Raw genomic sequence first — 20,292 nt, 5'->3', positions numbered from 1 at the left:
AATTAAATGGCAGGTGTTATGTTACGTGCGTTTTACCAGAATAAAAATGCTGGCTAATATCCAGCGATGGCGAGGGTGTAGGGAAACGGGGGACGGGCTCCAGGAGGGTAGTTTTGTGGTTCGTGTCATCATCTACATGGTGCACCCCAAAATCTACATGGTGCACCCTAAATCTTTTAGAAACTCTGTAGTGTAAATACGCATATGCAAAGAGGCTCAGCACAGAGGTGTTAGTTATAAACACACAAAAGCTGGAAACAACCTACATGCCACACCAGTTTTCAGTTGTTGCATTAACCAATCAATGACCCCAACTTGGTAACTTAAAACAACACCCCTCTAGCCCCTGCGTATCTAAGATTTCCCGGTTCTGCTAGTCAGAGGTCCCTGCACAACTGGGCTGGGTTCCCTGCTCAAGAGCTCAAGGCCACGACCGAGACATCAGGAAGACCCGGGCTCACCCCGGGGTCAAGGTCTCTTCTAGGCACATCTGGGTTGTGGCAGAATTCACTTCCTCGCAGCTTTATGTCTGAGGGCCCCTCTCCCTGCTGGTTGCTGGCTGAGGTGGGCCCTAGTCCTGGGGAAGCGTTCTCAGCCCTTCCCAGTGCCCCCAGCCTTCAGCAGTGGGCACTCTCCCCCGCAGGAAGAACCCAGCCCTTTTAAGGCCTTGCCAGATCAGGTCAGGCCCCCTGAGGATAACTTCCTTTTTTTTTTCCCCTTTTTTGGCAATGCCCACAGCTTATGGAAATTCCCAGGACAGAGGTAGAATGCAAGCTGGACTTACAATCTACACCACAGCTACCAAGCAGGAGATCCCACGGATACCTTCACAAAGACAAGCTGGATCGTGAACCCACTGAGCCACAGTGGGGACTCCAGCCTCCCTTTCTTTTGTTTTTGGTCTTTTGTCTTTTCTAGGGCTGCACCCGTGGCATATGGAGGTTCCCAGGTGAGGGGTCTCATTGGAGCTACAGCTGCCAGCCTACACCACAGCCATAGCCACGCGGGATCCGAGCTGTGCCTGTGACCTAAACCACAGCTCACAGCAGCACGGGATCCTTAACCCACTGAGCGAGGCCAGGGATCGAACCCACGTCTTCATGGATATTAGTTGGATTCATTACCACTGAGCCTCAGCGGCAACTTCCATCCTCCCTTTCTTAAAACCCAGTAAGTCCCATATAACACGCTGTGGTCACAGGGGTGACACCCCATCATATTTGTAGGATCCCTCCACACTCGAGGGGAGGAGGCTATTTAAGTGTGCGGGTCACTGGGTCATCACAAAATACTGTCACAGGGTCCCTCAAGATCGGATGTGCTCTATAAACTATTTCATCGTTGTTTGTTTCTTTTTGGCCTTGCGCACAGCAGGCAGAGGTTCTCAGGAATCAAACCCGTGTCACAGCAGCCCCCCGAACCATGGCAGTGACAATGCACTAGCCTTAACCTGCTGAGCCACCACACAACTCCCTCCGTCAACTGTTACACCTCCCTGATCTCAAACACTGAACAGAATTTGGAGTTCCCGTTGTGGCTCAGTGGTTAAAGAACCCGGCTAGGAACCATGAGGACATGGGTTCGATCCCTGGCCTCACTCAGTGGATTAAGGATCCAGGGTTGCCATGAGCTGTGGTGTAGGTTGCAGACATGGCTTGGATCCTGCGTGGCTGTGGCTTGTGGCATAGGCCAGCAGCTACAGCTCTGATTAGACCCCGAGCCTAGGAACCTCCATATGCCACAGGTGTGGCCCTAAAAGACAAAAAAAAAAAAAAAAAAAAAACCTGAACAGAATTTAAGTAAAATGAAAGATATCTATAAGCACTGAATGGGAGCATCTTTCTTGATTTACTCAGTGAAAAGAGTTCATTGCAAAACTATATGTGTTCTCTCTCTGCATATATACGGATCTCTTATATGTATAATTCTACATAGATAATTTCATTTCATCCAGAAAATTATATCTGTGCATATCTGTATATGTGTGTGTTTGCATATGCGCAAAAAAAGTTAAAACCTGGAAGAATACAGATCATTGAGGCACCCACCATTTATAGCTGGGTCTGTATTCTTCCGGACTTTTGTTACATACTTCTGTATTATTCAGAATTCGTTACACTGAGTATCTGCTACGTCTGCAGTTTAAAGAGATGAGAACCTTAATAAGAAAAAGCGCATGATTTAGTCACTGCCTGAATCACTGCATTTCAAGGCACATAAAGGCCCACTGCCCAGCCTTTATGAGCGGATGATGCTGAGAGTAATTTTCGAGACAGACTTGTTACTTTCAGTTTGGAAATACCCCTTCGTGACTCTGGAACTTACTCACTGCTAAGCAAGCGCTCCCCACAATAAGAGTAGTGAGCGTTTGGAACCGCACCCCCCGTATAAGGTTCTGAAAGAGGAGCCCAGAGCCTCCAGGCCACAGTCAGAAGTGGTTTGTCTACACTGGAGGCAAGCAGCAGCCTGAGATATGAGTCAGGTTTCAAGTCAGATCCAGCAGCCGGAAGGGCAGGGCAGGCACACACGCCAGGCAGCCAGCAGGGATGTGGTACCCAGAGGGCGGCCTGAGTCAGGCTCCCTGCAGGAAGCAGATACATGGCAATATTTCTGGCAGAAAGCATTTGCGTACAAAGCGCCAAGTGCTTACAAAACTGGTGGCTGCCTGGAGAAGCGGCCCCAGATGCAGATGTGCTAATGACCTCCAGACACTGCAGAACTGACCAGCCGGGGGAGCTGCCAAAGTCAGGAAGGCTGCAAATCAGAAAGATGCCAAGGGGACCAGTGAGTCAGGAACCACCTTCAGAGCTGGGGTCCAGGAGTTCCCATTGTGGCGAAGTGGAAACGAATCTGACTAGGAACCATGAGGTTTCGGGTTTGATCCCTAGCCTTGCTCATGGGTTAAGGATCCGGTGTTGTACCGTGAGCTGTGGTGTAGGTCGCAGATGTGGCTCAGACCGCTAGCCTGGGAACCTCCATATGCCACAGGTGTGGCCCTAAAAAGACAAAAGACAAAAGACAAAAAAAAAAAGAAAGAAAGAAAGAAAGACAGCTCTCATCTCCACCCCATGTCCCAGGTCTCCCGGGAACACACATAACTGGCACAACCAAACTCACACCCAGAACCCAAGATCCAAGAGAGTTTGGGGCATTTGGGTTCTTTATTTGTATTTTGTCTTTTTAGAGCTGGCCTGCAGCATATGGAAGTTGCCAGACTCGGGGTCAAATCAGAGCTGCAGCTGCCAGCCCACACCACAGCCACAGCAACATGGGCTCCAAGTCTCAGCAGCAACCTACACCACAGTTCACAGCAACGCCGGATCCTTAACCCACTGAACGAGATCAAGGATCAAACCTGTGTCTTCACGGATACCAGTCAGATTCAATACCACTGAGCCACAACGGGAACACCCAGGTAATTCATTAACTTAAAGGAGTTGGGATGAACACTGAGTACCTAGGATCATCACCCAGGAGAGGGACTGTGCTGCAGACGGGGAGCTGGGGGACAGGGCAGAGTCCAGCTCCAAGGCCCCAAAACACACTCAAGGCGGCAAGGGGCATTTTGACATGACCTCCAATCTAGGTTTCTTGGATGAGCCAGTGGTCCCTAAACATAGCAGTGGGGGTCAGACTTCTCTTTCTTAACCTCAGTGTGGCTAGACAGATTTAAGTCCTGCTAAACTTTCGCAGTGATTATTGTTGGTGTCAAAATCTTAATGGCCACTCTGTATCTGGTGCCTGCCATGACTGGCCAAGCACTGTTTTGAAAGCTCCATGCGTTGTCTTGTATTGGATATTTCTTTGGCAACAAACTTACCAAGTGAGGACTGCTATTGTTATTCAAAAGATAGTGAAGGATTTCCCTTCCTGGTTCAGTGGTTAACAAACCAGACTAGGATACATGAAGATGCAGGTGTGGCTCCTGGCCTCACTCAGTGGGTTAAGGATCTGGCTTTGCCGTGAACTGTGGTATAGATGAAGACTTGGCTCAGATCCCGTATTGCTATGGCTCTGGCATAGGCTGGCAGCTGCAGTTCCATTTCAACCCCTAGCCTGGGTACTTCCCTATGCCACGGGTGCAGCCCTAAAAAGCAAAACAAACAAACAAACAAAAAAGATAGTGACACTCAGGCTCAGAGAGTTTGTGTGACTTGCGCAAGGTCACACAGCAAGTGAATGGGGCAATCAGGATAGGAACCCATTTGCTTAGCCCTGATATGACACACCGGCTATCACTCTTCATCTCTGATTTCCTTTTTAAATAAGAAAACAAATCTATGCTTCTAAATGCAGTTTGTTTGGAAGACAACCGTTCCAAAATAGGGACCGCATGGAGAGGTAAATAATAAAAGGAATCCTTGGAGTTCCCGTCATGGCGCAGTGGTTAATGAATTGGACTAGGAACCATAAGGTTTCAGGTTTGATCCCTGGCCTTGCTCAGTGGCTGAAGGATCCGGCGTTGCCATGAGCTGTGGTGTAGATTACAGACACAGCTTAGATCCTGTGTTGCTGTGGCCCTGGTGTAGGCCGGCGGCTACAGCTCTAATTCGACCCCTAGCCTGGGAATCTCCATATGCCGCGGGAGCAGCCCTAGAAAAGGCAAAAAGACAAAACAATAAAATAAAAAATAAAATAAATAAAAAAAAGGAATCCTTTGCGGGGAAGGAACTGGAACCCACAGTACTAAATGGTAGCTGTGCGCCTTTCAGAGCTACCATTCTGTTCTAAAAGCACACCTGCTTCCCCCCATTAAAAGGCAAGTGTAACTATAGCCGCGCTGGGATTGAGTCTCCATGGGGTGGGGGTTGGGGGTGGGGGAGGGAGGGCTACTGCTTTTAGAGGATGCTCTGTGATCCTCCTTGAGGCGGTTGGCAATACCGGCTCAGAGTTGCCATGGCAACTCCCCATATGGGTTATTTAAATGAAATCAAGGAAGCATCTCTGACTCCAGGCTACTGGGGCTTTGAAACGTGATTCCTTCCTTCATTCAACAAATATTCAAAAGTGTCATCCAGGAGTTTCCGTTTGGCTCACTGGGTTAAGAGCCCAGCATAGTGTCCATGAAAATTCAGGTTCGGTTCCTGGCCTTGCTCAGTGGGTTAAGGATCCGGTGTTGCCACAAGCTGTGACGTAAGACACAGACGCGGCTTGGGTCCTGTGTTGCTGTGGCTGTGGTGTAGGCCAGCAGCTACAGCTCTGATTCGACCCCTAGCCCAGGAACTCCATATGCTACTGGTATAGCCGTAAAAAAGAAAAAAAAAAAGGTCGTTCACAAATGACAAATTCAAACGCTCATAGGATCAGACGGTTAACATAGAGGAGTTCATGTTTAGAGAGGCAGGGGGGTTAACCAGATTCGGGGGTTGCAGGGCCCTGGCGAGCACACACACGCCCCTGTCTGTAGGTACAACCATCTCAGCCCCAGCCCCTCCTCGCTCTGCTGGAATGTAACCTTTGTGTTACTGAATCTCTGAATTTGTCAAGAAAAGTTGAGAGCTAGGTTCTCATGTGAAATCTTTCCCTTTTTAAACATCGGCAAGTAATTCAAGATTTGGAGGTAGAGGAGTTCCCATCATGGCTCAGGGGCTAATAAACCTGACTAGGATCCATGAGGATGCAGGTTTGATTCCTGGCTTTATTCAGTGGGTTAAGGATCTGGCATTGCCTCCAGCTGTGATGTAGGTCAAAGATGTAGCTCGGATCTGGCATTGCTGTGGCTGTGGCTATAGCTTCAATTCAACCCCTAGCCTGGGAACCTCCATGCAGGTGTGGCCCTAAAAAGCAAAAACAAAAAATTTGGAGGTGGGGCTTCTTAGCACTGTTGTGCAGGTCGTACACTGCACAACTCTGGGGTCCCTAGTCTTGTGTACATTCAAGTGAATAGTACTCCCTTCGGCTGTGCGTGGGCAAACTCTGCAGCTGTATATATGCAATTCCAACACATTAGGGGGCCACATCTGGCTTGTGGGTCACCGGCTTGCCAACTCCAGCCCTCTAAACATCCAGCCATTAGAGGTCTGGCTAAATTAATGACAGTCCAACTATCCAGCATAAGCCATGAAAAAATGACTATAGGACTATTCATTGATGTGAGTGTTCACTGTATATGAAGGGAAAAGAGTAAATTACAAAAACGCCAACAGGGTATAATGTCAAGTTTTGAAAATCAAACCATAGACACTGTTCTAGAAAGTCTGGAAGGATGTACCCCCCAGCTGGGACAAGAGATCTCTATCTGGGAGGGAGACTATCAGATCATTTTTAGCTTTATCTCTGTTTTGTAGCTTTTTTTTTTCCTTTGCTTTTTAGGGCCGCACGCACGGCATACAGAGGGGCCAAGGCTAGGGGTCGAATAGAAGCTGCAGCTGCCAAGCTATGCCACAGCCACACCACAACTCAGGGCAACACTGTATCCTTAACCCACTGAGCGAGGCCAGGGTTGGAACCTGCATCCTCATGGATGCTGGTCAGGTTTGTTTCCGCTGCACCACAACAGGAACTCCTCTCACTATTTTTATGATGGTATAATGGTAAGTTATACTTGCAGAATGAAAAAAATATAAGTTCATTTCAACATTTCTTCTAAAATGGACTCAAAGTTTCTTTTCTAGGAAAGGGGTAGAAAGTTGGGCTGTGGTCAAAATCGGGGCTCCTCAAACACAAATACGCATCAGATGTGGCCTGAGGATGTGTTTACAGACAAACTGCCCCCAAGCCTCTCCCAGAGTCTGTGACCGCCTAGGCCAGCAGCTGGGCCTGGGGTCTGCTTTTCCCCTGTTCCTGGGTGGTCCAATGAGGTTCTTCATCACACACTAAATACCAGTGGGGAAAGGCATCACCAGACTCTACCCTCTGAAAAGACCTTCTCATTAGATTTTCCAGGATCACGAGATAAACTTCCAAAAAATACAGATTCTCGGCTGACTCCCCAAGACAGTGACTCTCTGGGTCTGGGTGGGGGCCCAGAAATCTGCATTACAGCAAATACGCCAGGCGGGTTTGCTCTGGTTGCCAAGACCCCCTTTGAAAAGCATGACACTCGTTTATACTGCAGCTTCGTTTAGGTGGTATCCGTTTATTGAGGATTAAGAGAGCTCCTACTGTGCATAGGTTCCTGTGCCAGAAACTGGAGATGCTAGACAAACAGCTAAGCCACACCCCTGCCCTTCAGGGGCGACCCCGGAGCAGAGCTCAGAGCAGCAGGCACCCGGCGGAAGGCTGTGGGCAGGCTGATGAGACAGGGTGTGGGATACAGGAGGCCCGGGGCCTGGGCAGTGGGTTCCCCCCCCGGGGGGCTTGGGAGGGGCAGCCTGGAGGAGGGTGCTGGAAGCATCTTCCTTATCATCTTTCAGACCGACAATTTGTTTTCAACAGCAAGCAGCCCCATATCGGTTGTGTTTGAGTCTTCAAACTCAGCACGCTGGCCCCTGGAGCTCATGCAAAGATGCTCAACGTTGCTAATTATTAGAAAAATGCAGATCAAAAGTACAGCGAGGTACCACTGCACACTCATTAGAATGGCCATCATTTCAGGTGTCTACAGATAACAAATACCAGAGAGGGTGTGGAGAAAAGGGAAGCCTCCTACACTGTTGGTGGGAATGCTAGTTGGTGCAGGCACTACAGAAAACAGTATGGAGGGGTCTCAAAAGACTTAAAGTACAGTTGCCATATGATCCAACAATCCCACTCCTGGGCATATATCCAGAGAAAATTCTAATTCAAAAAGATACATGCACCTCTATGTTCATTGCAGCACTATTCACAATAGCCAAGACATGGAAGCCACCGAAATGCCCATCCTCAGATGAATGGATCAAGAAGATGTGGTACATACATACAATGGAATATTACTCAGCCCTGACAAAGAACAAAATCACGTCATTTCCAGCAAGATGGGTGGACCTAGAGATTCTCATACCAAGTGAAGTCAGAAAGAGAAAGACAACTATGATGTGATTTCACTTCTAGGTCGAATCTAAAATATGACACAAATGAACTTCTCTACAATAGAGAATCAGCTCCCAGACATAGAGAACAGACTCGTGGTTGCCAACGGTGATGGATGGATTATGAGTCTGGGATTAGCAGACACAAACTAGTACATACAGCGCGAGTAAATAAGGTCCTACTGTGTAGCACAGGAAACTATATTCAATATCCCATAATAAACCACAACGGAAAATACGACAAAGAATGTTTACACATGTGTTAACGGAATCACTTTGCTGCACAGCAGAAGCTAAGACAACCTTGTAAATCAACTAGACTTCAAATAACAAAACTCTCGCCGTTGGGCAGAAGCGCAGCCGTCCGTTCTCCCTGGGGCCTCCGTGATTTGCTCCTGCTTTTCTCTGACCTTCCCCGGATTCTCCCATCATTTCTACCTCACACTCCGCCCTGGGTGCGCTCCCCAAATGTTTTTGTCCACTTTTTAACAACGCCTAAACTTCTGTATCCCAAACAGACACAACAACAGAGAAACGCTTCTGGCAACTTTCCACCTGCCCCGACACAGATGCTCCTGTTTCATTGCAGAGACTTCCTTCCTTTCCCAAATCAATGAACTAAACAGACACAGCTGGAGTCTCCTTCGGACCCTACCTTTCCCTCCTGCCCAGCAGCCCCGGCTCACCCCTCATTCTCCCAGCTCTCGGCTTTGGAGAATATATACGCACACATGACATACGCCACAGTATCTGGTCTGTACATTTCACTCTGGTGTTACCATCCTGTAGCCTCATTGTTTTGCAAGTCGCCCTTTCCCCAACCTTGATGCTTTGGGGACTTAGGGGAAGAACCAGTTCGTCTCACCTGCACATGCCAGCCTCTGCCCTGCATGTCCTCTGTGGTGACATCAGACACGGGACCTGCTGGAGGTGAGCCCAGGGCCGGCTGGTGTCTGCAGGACTGCTCTTGGATGTACCAGAAATAACCCGTGGCAGGCTGCTGGCCCTCAGTTCAAACAGGCTTCTTTTCTGCCTCATCCCCCAGCTGCAGAACCGCTCCCCCAAAGCAGGGCCGGAAACGGGCCCCCCCGCCCTGCATCTCCAGCACAGGCAGACAGCCCAGCCCCCTCCCCAGGCTCTCAGGGTGGATCCCAAGGGGACCTGGACGTCTCCGCAGGCCAGGTTGTGTCGTCCCCAGCCTCCCCAGGCATGACCCTTGACCCCAGGGCAAACCCGCCCCTCCCACCACACCCAGAGGGAGCCCAGGTCCCTCAGCCCCCCCAATCCTGGGGCACAGCCCAGCCTCTAGAGCAGCCTCCCTAGCGGTGTCTTAAGAATCTTCTAGAAACAATGATAGGGGAGACGCAATTAGGATGATGGCGGAGAAGCTGGTGGACAGGTGGGTCCATGAGGTGTGCAGCTGCCCCATGGCAGAGCCAGAGGCCGGGGCCAGGTCCCGGGAGGAGGAAGCCGGGAAGCCCTGGGGACCCAGGTCTGACCCCGTCCAAGGTCTGGGTGATGCGTGGGGCTCGGCGAGGAGGGGCCCTGGCTCCCTATTCAGGGCTCCCCTGCTGCAGGGGCGCCCCACTCTTGGGTCGGATTCTGAGGGCCTACTCTGCGAAGAGGCCCTGGGGACACCGTCCCTGGGCTTGAGCTGGTCACGGTTGGAGGGGCAGTAAATGGGGGAGGGAAGACCCCCCGAATCCCCTGTAACACACGACCCCAACTAGGGGCTTCCAACAACAGAAATGGACTCTCACTGTTTCGGAGGCTGGAAGTCAGGTCCAGGGGCTGGCGCTGCCCCTCCACACGTTAGACGCTCTGGGGAGGGACCTTCTGGTCTTTTCCAGCTTCTGGGCTCCACGCGTCCTCGACTTGGGCCCCGTCCCTCCATTCTCTGCCTCCGTCGTCACACAGCGTCACCCCTGTGTCTGTGTCTCTTTCTGTGTCTCCCTCTGCTTTCTCTTACAAGGGACACCTGCAGTTCGCCTCCGGCCCACGCTCAATCCAGAATCTTCTCACCTGGAGAGTTTTCACTTCATCCCATTCACAGAGGCCCTGTTGCCAAACAAGCTCCCACGCACAGGTTCTGGGCCGGGATTTATCTTTGGGGGCACACTGGTCAGCGGATAACACAGCATGCGGGCAAAACTTTTTTTTTTCCCTTTTTTGGCCGACCTGCAGCTATGGCATTCTCGGGCCAGGGATCAGATCAGAGCCATAGTTTCCACCTAGGCAGCAACTTCAGCGACACCAGATCCTTAACCCACTGTGCTGGGCCGGGGATCGAACCTGGGTGCCAGCGCTTCCACGACGCCGCCAATTCCACCATGCCACAGCGGGAGCTCCTGGGGGAAACTTCTCGAAGAAGCAGGTTGGGGCAGAAACCAGTCTCTCTGTAGAGGGAGGAGGGAGGCTATGAGGAAAGTGGAGGAAGAAGAATGCCGGATCAGGGGTCCAAAGAGGGAGTGGCAAGTCCTGGCTGCGGAGCCCCTCTTGGGACATTTAAACGTGATCACAGGGCAGCGACATGCTCCAGGGAGCAGGGGGTGTGAGCAGAGGGCTCGGATGGAGCTGCAGGTGGGAGCAAAATTCTCTTCTGATTTTAGGATGAACTTGTCCAAAGGGGCAAAATGAGGCTGGACATTACAGCATAATCTTGCAAAGACGTTTTTCTCTTAGTTTCATGCCTTCGGAATTGACGTGCAAACCAAAAAGGGAGGTTGCCGGCCCCCTGGCTGGCGGGAAGCTGAGGGTTTAAAGCCGTGGCAGACGTGCGATTTTTCCCTCCAAGTCCTGTCCCGTGACTTCCCACATTGTGCCCCAGCTGTTCTGCTGAAAGGTCACCCTGTACCTGTTCTTTCTTTGGCCAGATTTGCAAGTGGCTGTTAGCCAGATTCTTAACTTCTCTCCCTTAGGTTACGGCGTCTAAGGTGATGACTCTGCACATTCTGACCAAGGTGAGGCGAGTCAGCCGATGTTTGTGCAATTGCCTCCACGGGCGACCCCTCCGGTCATTCCTAGAGCGAGTCCCGTGTAGCCACCTGGCACCCAGATAGAACATCACATGGGCCCCATGAGACCCCTTCAGTTTTCTTCTGCTCTTGTCTCAAACTGAAGGCAAGAGTGATGGTTTGGAAACTGTCACGGCACCGCGGTCCTGGTGTGGCCTGGCTGCCACTTCTCTCTCTTTCTTTGGGTCAGAATCCAATTTCTGGAATCCCTGCTTCACCCTGCCCTTCAGCCTGGAGGGACCCCCTGCCAGGGGGGGCTTGTCCTGGGCAGCAGGCACCTGGGGACCCAGGTGAGGCTAACTAGCCACTTCCTATTGGACAGAATGGAGGGGTCTCATTCACCCACGCCTGGGCCAGACCCCACAGCAGAGGCTCACGGAAAGACACTTGAATCCAGGACTGCCTGGGTTCGGATCCTGGCTCAGTCACTTACAAGGTGTGAATGGATGGACTTTTTTTTTTTTTTTGTCTTTTTGCCATTTCTAGGGCCGCTCCCACAGCATATGGAATTTCCCAGGCTGGGGTCTAATCAGAGCTGTAGCCGCCAGCCTATACCACAGCCACAGCAACGTGGGATCCAAGCCGCATCTGTGACCTACACCACAGCTCACGGCAATGCCAGATCCTTAACCCACTGAGCAAGGCCAGGGATCGAACCCTCAACTTCGTGGTTCCTAGTCAGATTCGTTAACCACTGAGCCACGACAGGAACTCCCAGATGGACTCTATTTCTGTTCACAAATACTTGATAATATATCCCTGCCCCGCTGAACTTCGGCCTGGCCCTGGCTAGTCCTCGGAGAGGTTAAGCCTCCCACCCGAGGTCACACAGCCTGTAGGTGGTGGAGCCATCGGCAGGAGGAAACCGAAGCCCAGAGAGGCCTTGGAGGCACTGGCCCCGACCACCTGGCTGGCCACCTCCGACCTGACTCAGCCTGAGCGCAGAGCAGCTCCGGTCCCTGGATGAGTCATCTCTCCTCGAGGCCGCCCTTTTTTGGTTGTTTCATCTCTTCTGTGACTAAGATACAGGGAACAGGAAGCAGCAGAGAGAACAACGCATCCTGGGGGTGGGGCGGGGGCAGCAGGAGGAACCCCCACCCCCACCCGGCGGCCCTGGGGGCTGGGCCCCCCTTTCCGGCTTCAGAGAGCCCCCTGGAGAGGAAACGTCCTTGGAGAGGCTGGGCAAAGAGAAAGAGAAGCCTCCCCCAGGGATCAATCAGCCAAGAGTAGCAGCCCGCCCCTGCCCCTGCCCCCGCCCCCAGAGGGCACTACCAGCTGGTTTCCTTGAAGGTGTCCCTGCCCCACCCCCAGCTCCAGGCAAGTCCCCCCGAGAGCACGAGGCACCCCAGACCTAGCTTGGTGCCTGGTCACAGCAGGCGTGGTGCTTGAAAAAGTAGGTCCCGTGGTGGTTCAGTGATTAACAAATCTGACTAGCATCCATGAGGATGCAGGTTTGTTCCCTGGCCTTCCTCAGTGGGTTAAGGATCCAGTGTTGCCATGAGCTGTGGTGTAGGTCACAGACATGGCTCAGATCTGGCGTTGCCGTGGCTCTGGCGTAGGCTGGCGGCTACAGCTTCAATTAGACCCCTAGCCTGGGAACCTCCGTATGCCACGGGTGTGGCCCTAGAAAGACAAAAAAAAAGTAGGTCCCATGACTTGGCACTTCTTCTACCGAAAGATGGGGGTCAATGTCCCCTCCCCTCGAGTGTGGGGACTCATGATCAATCCCCACCCCCCCGCCCCCCAGCAGAAATGCTGCTCTGTAACTCCAGAGGCTGGGTCAGCGAAGGCCAGGTAGCCTCACTTTCGTCCTCTGGGATGCTCACCCTGGGGAAGCCGGCTGTCGCATAGGGAGGTCCTGGCCTTGACCCTGTCGATCCACAGCCCATCAGCTGCGGGCCCAGTGGGCTTGGGCATCCAGCCCAGGCGATCTGACCAACGCAGAGCTCCTGCCTGTAAGAATCAGCTCCCCCAGCATTTCCTAGATCCCTGTCCCCCAAAATCAACATGGTGGCCGTTTCACACCATCGTTTGGGGGTGGGCTCGACCAGCTGCTGAAAGACCACTTGTGAGCAAGGAGATGCCCGTCTCCAGAGCCCCCAGCCCCTGCCAGCCCCTGAGGGAGGCCAGACAGGCATCCAGGCCTTGGGCAGGGACAGGAGCAGGTGGAGGCAGCTCCAGGCAACACGACCAGACACGTGCTAGATGCTAGCTCCCGGGGATAAAGAGATAAAGGCAAGGACTTTCTGCCCTTGAAGACCTCAAGATCCCATCAGGCGCTTTCAGAAATCCCAGCAAAGGCCTGAGCTGCAGCTTTCGATTAAAACCAAGCTCCTTGAGACTTGTGGCCGCCAAGGGGGGAGAAGGGAGGGAGCCGGATGGACAGGGCGCTTGGGGTTAGTCATGCAAACTGTAACATTTAGAATGATAAGCAGTGAGGTCTGGCTGCACAGCACTCGGAACTACATCCAGTCCCTTTGGATACAACACGATGGAAGACAATCCAAGAAAGGGAATGTACGTATTTATGTGGCACTGGGTCACCTCACTGTCCAACAGAAATTGACACAATACTGTAAATCAACTATACTTTATTTTTAAAATTAAAAAAAAAAATGCTCCTTGACACACAAACCCAGCGCCACCCTCCGCAAACCTGCCCACAGACTTTGTCCCTGGTCGGCTTGTCCCTCCAGCCCTTTGCCTGTTTCTCTGTCACCTCCTCAGGGAAGCCCTCCTGGATGGCCCTTACCAGGCCCAGGCCCTTTGTAATTTTTTTCCCAGAGAATCTGGCTTTTCTTCCCAAGGGGACTTATCTACATCTCTAATTGTCCCAAGTTCTCTGAAAGCAAAAAGCCCAAAGGCCAGGAAGGCAGAGACCCAGTTTGGCTCCCTCTGGTCTAGGCACAGGAAAAAAACTGGGGCACCCAGAGTCCCCAAGACCTAGTGACAGGCCTGATGAGATGAGGACTGAGCCCTGTTGGGCACCCACATAATCCTTGCTGCGCCTCAAGCCTTCCAACCTGTCACAGTAGGCAGTTATTGCCACTGATTCCACGGGAGCCCAGAGAAGTTAAGTAACTTGCCCAGAGCCACACAGCTATGAGCAGAGGGGCGTGGCCGACAGTGGGTGACCTTGGCCTTGCCCACGCCCTACAGGATTCCTTTGTCCCCCAATTCGGGTTTCTGTCCTCTCCCCGAACCCTCCCCACCCCCTCGCAGCTTCTCCAAACCTGGCTGTGCCCCTGAAACTCCTCCGGCCTGATTCTGCATTCCCACTGGGGCTGGCGTGCTGGAAATCCCATTTTCAAGCTCTAGGACAACCTCAGAAAGGATGTCACAGCCCAGCTCGGGACGATTCCTCCCAGTTCCCCCCGAACACTCGGGGCGGAGGGTTCTGACCCCCATCACATGCCTGCTGTCTCCTCCCTGCCTCCAGTCGAGGGCCTCTCCATCTCCCTCACGAGCTCCAGTGCCAGGGCCACCGGGGGACCCCGAGTTCGGATCCCAGCTCTGCCACCTTCTAGCTGGGTGGCCTCAGGTGAATCACTGGGTTTCCCGGAGCCTCCGTTTCCATAAGCCAAGGATACAAACAGCCCCTGTGTCTTTCGGTTGTTGCTAAAAATGAAACAAGCCCCTGAATGTGAATACGCCCAGCCCCCCAGAGCTCTGAAAATGCCAATTAAACATGAATAGGAAAACCGCCTTGGTTTTTTCCAGTAAGGCGAGATGCTTTCTAAGACAAATCGGACAGCCTTGTTTTTTGAAAAACAAAACAAAACAAAAATTTATTTCTGTAAACCGTTTTGAGTGCAGATGCCTTCACCACCCCAGCACAGCACAGACGTCCCCCGACGAAACGAGCAAGGAAAAGAGAAAAAGAGCCCTACCTAACATGGGCATGAAGAACCAAGCCAACCTCATCTTTCTTTGAAAAAAAAAAAACATCCTTTTTGTGTGAGGTGCCACCGAGGATTAAAACCATAGACTTTCTGGTTCCCCCCCCAGTGGGGGGGGGCTGCACACACAGCTGTGGTGACCGTGACGGAGCAGGGAGCCTCTGTCCCCTGCTGTCTGTGCTGTCGTGCAGAGGACCGCTTTGACCTAAATGCCCATTCTGCACCCCTAATGTCCTCGTCACTTGGGGAGCCCGAGGATGTGAGCCCTGAGCACCTCCCGTCGAATCTGGACTCAGACCTCTGCCCCCACCCCCCGCCATCCCGAGAGCGCCATCCCAAGGCTGGGGAACGGGCCGCTTCTGACGGGTGGCAGATTTTCCTCTCTCCTCCTTCGGTCTGAGTCAGGGCTGCCCATCTCTCCACCGAGCACCGTCTCTGATGGACATGGAGCTTAGGCAACTTGGAATGGAGGTGGGGGGTGGGGGGGCCTCCGGAGGGACTCCTGGAGATGTGAGCCTGGCCAGCGGGGCGCGACAAGGGCACGATGAGGACGGGCTCCCCACGTGGCTGCCTCCTCCGTGGGAAGCAGGCGGGCGCCAAAAAAAAGAAAACAAGAGAGCGACACTGGCCCAGGCACCAGAAGCGACGCGAGGTTGATGGGTCAGGCCGGGCAGGCTGCCTGTGCGTTAAGAAATGCCAGGAGAGGGTCACCGCGGGAGGCACCTCCGATCTGGTGATGTGCGTGACCTTGGCATCCAAATGATTTTTGTTTAGAACAAGAAAGGGGTCAGGGGGAGAAAAGAAAAAAAAGCAAAGAAAGATGTTCCATGAGCTTCATGGGACGGGACACAGCAGGTGCACAAGGGGAAGCGGGGAGGGGAGCTGGGTTGCGGACGGGGTGGCGGGCGTTGCCTCTCATCGCGTCTCCTCTCCCTGGTGGGCTGATGGGCTGGTAGCTGAGGCCGCGGTCCCCTCCCCCGGGGAGCAGGCAGATGACTTTGGCAAGGCGCGGGGTGCGGGGGTTACTCCGTCTGGGCATCATAATTGGCACCCCCGGCCTTCTTGAGCTCGCTCTTGATAAAATCTTCCTCCAGCTCCTTCCGATCACTGATCACAAACTCTTTGGCGAAATTCTGCAAGAACAAAATGAAACACAGAGTTCCGGTTAAAAAGGAGGAGACGGGAACTCAGTGTTGCTCAGGCAACACACCAGGAAGTCTTGGCACCGAAAATACTAAGAAACGATCAAAATGACAATCTGGTGGCAGAATAGTTTGGCAGGGAGGGAAAAAAAACAAAAAACATGACTAGAGATCAGAAGATGGGTAAAGTCCAGACATTATGCAGTCCCAAGACCGTGGAAACAGGCCAAGGTCAGGACTGGGTTTGGACTCCGACTCTGTCGGTTTCCAGCTGTGTGACCTTGGATAAGTTCTTGCCAATGTCTATGCCTCAGTTTCCTCATCTGTGAAAACCTATCTTGTCAGGAGAATAATGAGAGACGAAGCTGGAAAGGCAGGCTGGTGTGCTGGTGAAAGTAACACCAGGCTTTGCAGAAAAGCGGGCTGGCGGAGGCTGGGGGGAGGGGAGATGGTTTGTAGTTTTACCCGTTTCCATAGTATAAATGTTCCCATGATGGCCGATTACAAGCTATGGACAAGGGAGCTGCACGAGGAGCTGGGAAGAGACATCGCTGGCTGTCATCAGCTGGCACAAGGTCACTTCAGGCACCCCTGGTCCTGGTGATTCAGGGCCTCTGTGGTCACTGAACACACTAAAGTATATCCTAAGCTCGCCAGCCAGTCAGTGACTTGAAGGCAGAGGCTTTGCCTGCATTCATTCAACAAACACCATGTCATGTGATCGGACTGCAGGGATGAGCAAATGGATGAAGTCACTGTGCCCTCTCAGGGTGCACGTGTGTTCAACCCTAATACCCCACCAGCCTGGCACACATGAAGCTCTCCCGGAGTGCTAGTGGCATAAAGAGTGAAGCAGGTGATAATGGCTTATCAGATAACACTGAGCCATGAACAGTCGACAGTTATTTTAATATATGCATCATAAGAGATCCTGTCATGACTAAGTGGTTAGCAAATCCAACTAGGAACCATGAGGTTGCGGGTTTGATCTCTGACCTTGCTCAGTGGGTTAAGGATCCGGTGTTGCCATGAGCTGCGGGGTAGGTTGTGGACGCAGCTCTGATCCTGCGTTACTGTGGCTCTGGCACAGGGTGGCAGCTGCAGCTCCAAGGAGACCCCTAGCCTGGGAACCTCCATATGCTGTGGGTGCAGCCCTAGAAAAGACAAAAACACAAAAAAAGAGTTCCATTAAGCAAGGAAAATTTCAGGATGCAGACAGGTAAGAATACAGAGAAAATGACCAAAGTCTGAAAGTCGGAAAATCATCCACATAAAAAAAGTCCACATGAAAACAAAGTAAACAATTACCACCATTTATTGAGCACCTAATGTGTACCAGACACGGCCACACATTAGCGAACTTAATTCCCAAAACCTTTGACTACGACTCAGCAGTTCTACTTCTAGAAATCTACCCCAGAGAAATGAAAGCATCCACCCACACAAACACCTCCAAACACAAATATTCATGGCAACATTAGTCATTAACAGCCAAAAAATGCAAACAACCCAAATGCCCATCAACACATGAATGGGTAAATGAATGTATGGCCTATCCACACAATGGAATACTATTCAGTCAGAAAAAAGAATGGCACACGCTATGGCAGGGATGAACCTCAAAACCCTTATGCTCAGTGAAAGAAGTCAGACATGAAAGATCACACATTGGGAGTTCCCTGGTGGTCTAGTGGTTAGGATTCGGGGCTTTCACCTTTGCAGGCCAGGATCAGTCCCTGATATAGGAGCTGAGATCCCACATCAAGCTGCTGTGAGCCACATACCGTATGAACGAAAGAAAGAAAGGCCACATACTGTATGACTCCATCTATGTGAAATGTCCAGAAAAGGCAAATCCAGAGACAGAAAGTAGACCCAAGGTTTCTAGAAGCTGGAGACAGGAAGAGACTTAGGGTGAGTTTGATTTTATGGCGTATAAACTATACCTCAATAAAACTGTTTTTTTTTTCAATCCTGTAAAATGATTATTATTATTTCCATTTTAAAGATGAGAAAACAGGAGTTCCCACTGTGGCGCAGCGGAAACGAATCCAACTAAGAACCGTGAGGTTGTGGGTTTGATCCCTGGTCTTGCTCCATGGGTTAAGGATCTGGTGTTGCCGTGAGCTGTGGTGTAGGTTGAGGATGTGGCTTGGATCCCACGTGGCTGTGACTGTGGTGTAGGCCGGCAGTTGTAACTCTGAGTAGACCCCTAGCCTGGGAACCTCCATATGCCGCGGGTGCAGCCCTAAAAGACAAAAAAATAAAATAAAGATGAGAAAACAAAGCCTAAAGACGATGACACTTGCCTAGAGTCACACAGCTAGTAGGTTCAGCTGACTCTAAAACTGGCCTTCCTAGCAGTGTCACCGTGTCCTCTGGGGGTGATGGACATGTTTTGGAACTGAATAGAGAGGGTGGCTGTCAATGTACTAAATGCCACTGAATTTTATGTTTTTAAACGGTGGTCAATTTTATGTTATATGAATTTTGCCTCAATTAAAAAAAAAATAGAGAGAAAGACTAAACCAAGAGAGCTGCTAAGGTCAGGTTTCGTCGTCCTAAGGTAAATGTTCAGCAGGCCAAGCCTCCTCCTTCCTAAGAGGAAAGAGGAAGTGGGAGGGCTGATATTTATCAAGCAACTAATAGGTGCCAGGTGCAGCCTCACGCATGTTCTCCAGCCTCCCTCAGTCTGTTAGCTTTTCCTTTTTTTCTTTTTTAAAGATAAGACACACAGGCTGGGTCTGGCCAGATGACTCAACAGTCTTTCAACCCATTCTACTCCCAGTCGGCCGTGCTGGGCTGCTCAGGGTCTCTTAAGTCATCAGCCGCAAGTGAACACAGGGCAGGGTTCTGCTGGGAGGGCAGCGTCAGAAAAGGGGAACCCGGAAGCCACATGTTTCTCAACCTGAGCCCCGTGGCCATGGGAGGGGCAGAGAACAGAGCAGAAGGAGGAGGCCTGCAGCTCAAGATGCCCATAGAAGGAAGTCCAAAGTCCCCTGCCCTGGGGCGGCTGTATATGGCAATCAAGAGAAGCCAGGACATGCAGGCTTGGGGCTGTTGGCCACTGGATAATTCAGATTAAGAAGTTTGATCAGGTCTATGAAAGCCACTATGGAAGTACGTGGGGAGCTGTGCACACTCCACCTTGAAACCACACGCATGTGGAAAATCGAAATCAAAGCCGATAGGCGCAAACCGGGGTAGCAGAACCCAGTTAAAAGTAACATAACAATAAATATAAACGAACAAAATTACCTTTACAAAAAGCTCTGTCTCCTGCTACAGAGTGAAGGAGCCCTAAAGGCTGTACATGGAGACAGGTTGAAAACCGAAAGATGTGCCAAAAAATGATCCTATGAAACAAAATTATGGAGAAAAGCAACCTCTATCCGGTGTTGTGTGATAATCTACAGAGGCAAAGGATCTGAAAAACAAAGGACGTGTGTACACGTATAACTGAAGCAGTTCATTGTACAGCAGACATGATCATAACAATGTCAGCCACCTCTACTTAATAAAACTCTAAAAAATAGAGAGAGAGAGAGAGGAAAGCAACCCCACCCACTCCTACGGTGGGAGCAACCCCACCCTCCAGAGGGCAGGCAGGAGGCAGCCAGCCACATGCAAGTGATCCGAGCAGGCCTGGTCTAGAGGGCTCCCCCCACCCCGGGAGGCTGGGGGCTGGAAGGGCAGGGGGTGGGGTGGCCAGAGGCTTCAAAGGTAAGCCAGTGCTACCCCTCAGGGTGTGGACTCGGCAAAGACTCCCCCAAAAGTCCGCGTCAACCTAAACCCAACAACTGCACACGTCTACACCTCTGCATCTTCCATGGTCCTCACAGAGCGGGCTTTTGACACGGCAGGGAGACACCAGCCCCTCTGGGGAGGGGGCTGAAATGTGACTCTTCAAAGAGAGGCAGAAAAAGAGCCCAAAGGGTGCTGTGGACAGCCAGACCGCGACGTGGGCTCAACACCCAGGCCCCGAGACACCTGCAAGGACTAGTCAGCGCTGAAAACCACACAGAACATATCAGCCCAAAGCAGCACCACCTCCCTCCCCGCCACACTCACACCTCCGTGCTCCCAGCCACTGTCCCTGGCACCTCCAGGCACCGCCAAACACCTCCGGGGGCAGAGGCAGGTGACAAAAAGGCTACAAGGTGCAGGGGGCACGTCCCTACCCCCAAGGAGATCATTAGGGCCAAGAGCGATGCTAACACACAGGGAACTTTATATTTTCAAGGAGCGACATTGGAAGATGTGGCAAAGAAACAGGCGACATTCA

General features: G+C 51.7%; 1 protein-coding gene across 1 annotated transcript in view; it reads right to left on the bottom strand.

The window, feature by feature from the left end:
- Positions 14,726–20,292, bottom strand: part of COTL1 (coactosin like F-actin binding protein 1) — a 46,941-nt gene continuing 41,374 nt past the window's right edge. Inside the window, exon 4 of the mRNA XM_003361733.4 lies at positions 14,726–15,998. Within this exon, the coding sequence (XP_003361781.2) occupies positions 15,888–15,998 (111 nt within the window). The 3' untranslated portion in view covers positions 14,726–15,887. The remainder of the gene's footprint in view (positions 15,999–20,292) is intronic.

Source organism: Sus scrofa, chromosome 6 (genome assembly GCF_000003025.6).
Source record: "Sus scrofa isolate TJ Tabasco breed Duroc chromosome 6, Sscrofa11.1, whole genome shotgun sequence".
In the NCBI taxonomy this organism is placed as follows: Eukaryota; Metazoa; Chordata; class Mammalia; order Artiodactyla; family Suidae; genus Sus; species Sus scrofa.
The sequence above is the reverse complement of the archived record's forward strand: the minus strand, read 5'-3'. Positions and strand labels throughout refer to the sequence as shown.